This window comes from Gallinula chloropus, assembly GCF_964237585.1.
Source record: "Gallinula chloropus genome assembly, chromosome: 3".
NCBI lineage: Eukaryota > Metazoa > Chordata > Aves > Gruiformes > Rallidae > Gallinula > Gallinula chloropus.
Window position 1 is genome coordinate 16371697 of NC_140087.1, and position 2102 is coordinate 16373798.

The 2102-nt window shown below is 70.5% G+C and overlaps 1 protein-coding gene across 1 annotated transcript; it reads right to left on the reverse strand.

The window, feature by feature from the left end:
• Positions 1 to 553: 553 nt before the first annotated feature.
• On the reverse strand, positions 554 to 1867 carry POU3F2 (POU class 3 homeobox 2; the record flags this gene model as incomplete). Its single annotated transcript, XM_084261943.1, has 1 exon — positions 554 to 1867. One exon carries the CDS (start codon positions 1865 to 1867, stop codon positions 554 to 556), a length of 1314 nt encoding a protein of 437 aa, XP_084118069.1.
• Between the last annotated feature and the right edge of the window lie 235 nt (positions 1868 to 2102).

The following is a 2102-nucleotide window of genomic DNA, read 5'->3' on the forward strand; positions in this document are numbered from 1 at the left end:
CCAACCTCCCCCACCTCCTCCTCCTCCCGCCCTCCCCCCCCCCCCCCCCCCTTTCCCCTCCCGCCCCCTCCCCGGCCGGGCAGCGCCGTATTTTTCCGCCACCGAGCCAAGGGAGTTTTGTGCGAACCGCTTCGCCCTGCCGCTGCCCTGCCGGTGCCTGCCGCTGCCTGCCTGCCTGTGCGCGGTACTCACTCCACTCCGGTGCACGGGCACTCGCCTGGAAAGGTCAAAATACAGCATCGCACCTGCTACCGTCTAAGGGACAGTCCGGTGCAGGTGCTTTGTCTGTCTGTCTGTCTGTCTGCTGTGATTCGCGCTCGCCCTCTCGCTCGCTCGCTTTTTGTTTTGTTTTCTTCTTCTTTTTTTTTTTTTGCTTTTTTTGCGCGTTTTTTGTTTTTTTGTCTTTTTTTTTAAAGATAGGAGAAAATTAAAAAAAACAACAAAAAAAAGAAAAAAGAGAAAAAAAAAAAAGGAGGACAATCAAAAGTTGGGGGAAGGAGGAGAGGAGGAGGAGGAGGAGGAGGAGGAGGGGCCGGGCGCCCCCGCCGCGAGTTCACTGCACGGGGGTCTGCACCCCGTGGTGCGGCGGCGTGTCCCTGCTGGCCCCGTACACGTCCTCGGCGCCCGGCAGCGTCCCTCCCGGGGGAGTCATGCGCTTCTCTTTCTGTCTCCTGTTACAAAACCACACTCTCACCACCTCCTTCTCCAGCTGTAGGCTGTCCGCGAGCGAGGTGATCTCCTGGGCGGAGGGCTTGGGGCACTTGAGGAAGTGGCTCTCCAGCGCGCCCTTGACGCTCACCTCGATGGAGGTGCGCTTTTTCCGCTTGCGGCCCTGCGCCGCGATCTTGTCTATGCTGGTGGGGCTGCCCGAGGAGGAGTCCGCCTCCTCCAACCACTTGTTCAACAAAGGCTTCAGCTTGCACATGTTCTTGAAGCTGAGCTGCAGGGCCTCGAAGCGGCAGATGGTGGTCTGCGAGAAGACGTTGCCGTAGAGGGTGCCCAGCGCCAGCCCCACGTCCGCTTGGGTAAATCCCAGTTTGATGCGCCGCTGCTTGAACTGCTTGGCGAACTGCTCCAGGTCGTCCGAGGTCGGCGTGTCCTCGTCCGAGTGCGGGTCGTGGTGCGGCGGCGGTCCGGGGGGAGCGGCGGAGGCGGCGGGCGCCGGTCCGGCCGCCCCGGGGTGGGGGCCGTGGGGCGGCGGCGGGTGCTCGGCGCCGTGGTGCGGCGGGCCGGGGGGCCCCGGCGGCGGTTCCTCGTGGGCGTCGCGCAGGCCGTGGTGGTGCAGCGCCGGCTGCGCGGCGCCCAGCATGCCGTTGACGGTGAAGCCGGGCGGCTGGGAGTAGAGCAGCCCCGCCTGCGCGCCGTTGGCCGCGGCCATGCCGGGCGGCAGGTGTGCCGCGCCGCCCGCCCGCCACGCCGCCGCCGCTGCCGCCGCCGCCGCCGCCGCGTGGTGCCCGCCGCCGCCGCCGTGGTGCACCAGGTGCGGCGCCCGCCCCGGCGGCGGGTGCTGCGGCGGCGGCGGCGGCGGCAGCTCATCGCCGCGCCCGCCCGCCTGCACCACCGCCGGCTTGATGTCGGGCTGGCCCAGCGCTCCCGCCGACCAGGGCGCCTCGCCGCCGCCGCCGCCGCCGCCGCCTCCGCCGCCCCCGCCGCCGCCGCCGCCGGGGCCGCCGTGGGACAGCGCCGCGATCCACTGGTGAGCGTGGCTCAGCGGGTGCCCGTTGCTCTGCAGCGCGTAGTCCGCCTGCACCAGGGCGCCGGCGTCGCGGTAGCCGCCGCCGGGCTGCATGCCGCCGGGCGGCTCGGCGTGCACCATGGGGGAGCCGGAGGCGAGCAGGCTGTAGTGGTTGGAGGCTGCGGTCGCCATGACTCGCCGAGCCGCACTGATCGCGCCGGTTAAAGGCGCCGCGCATTTGACAGCTACTTTTTCGCCTCGGGCGCCGCGCGGCGCCCGCGCCCCCCCGGCCCGCGCGGCGGGGCCCACTGCGAAGGCACGCGCGGCCGCCCCGCCCCGCCGCCGCACACCATTGGCTCCCCGCGCCCTGACGGACGCGGGTGCCCGTGGCAACCGCCGCCGCCGCCGCCCACCATTGGCGCGCCCC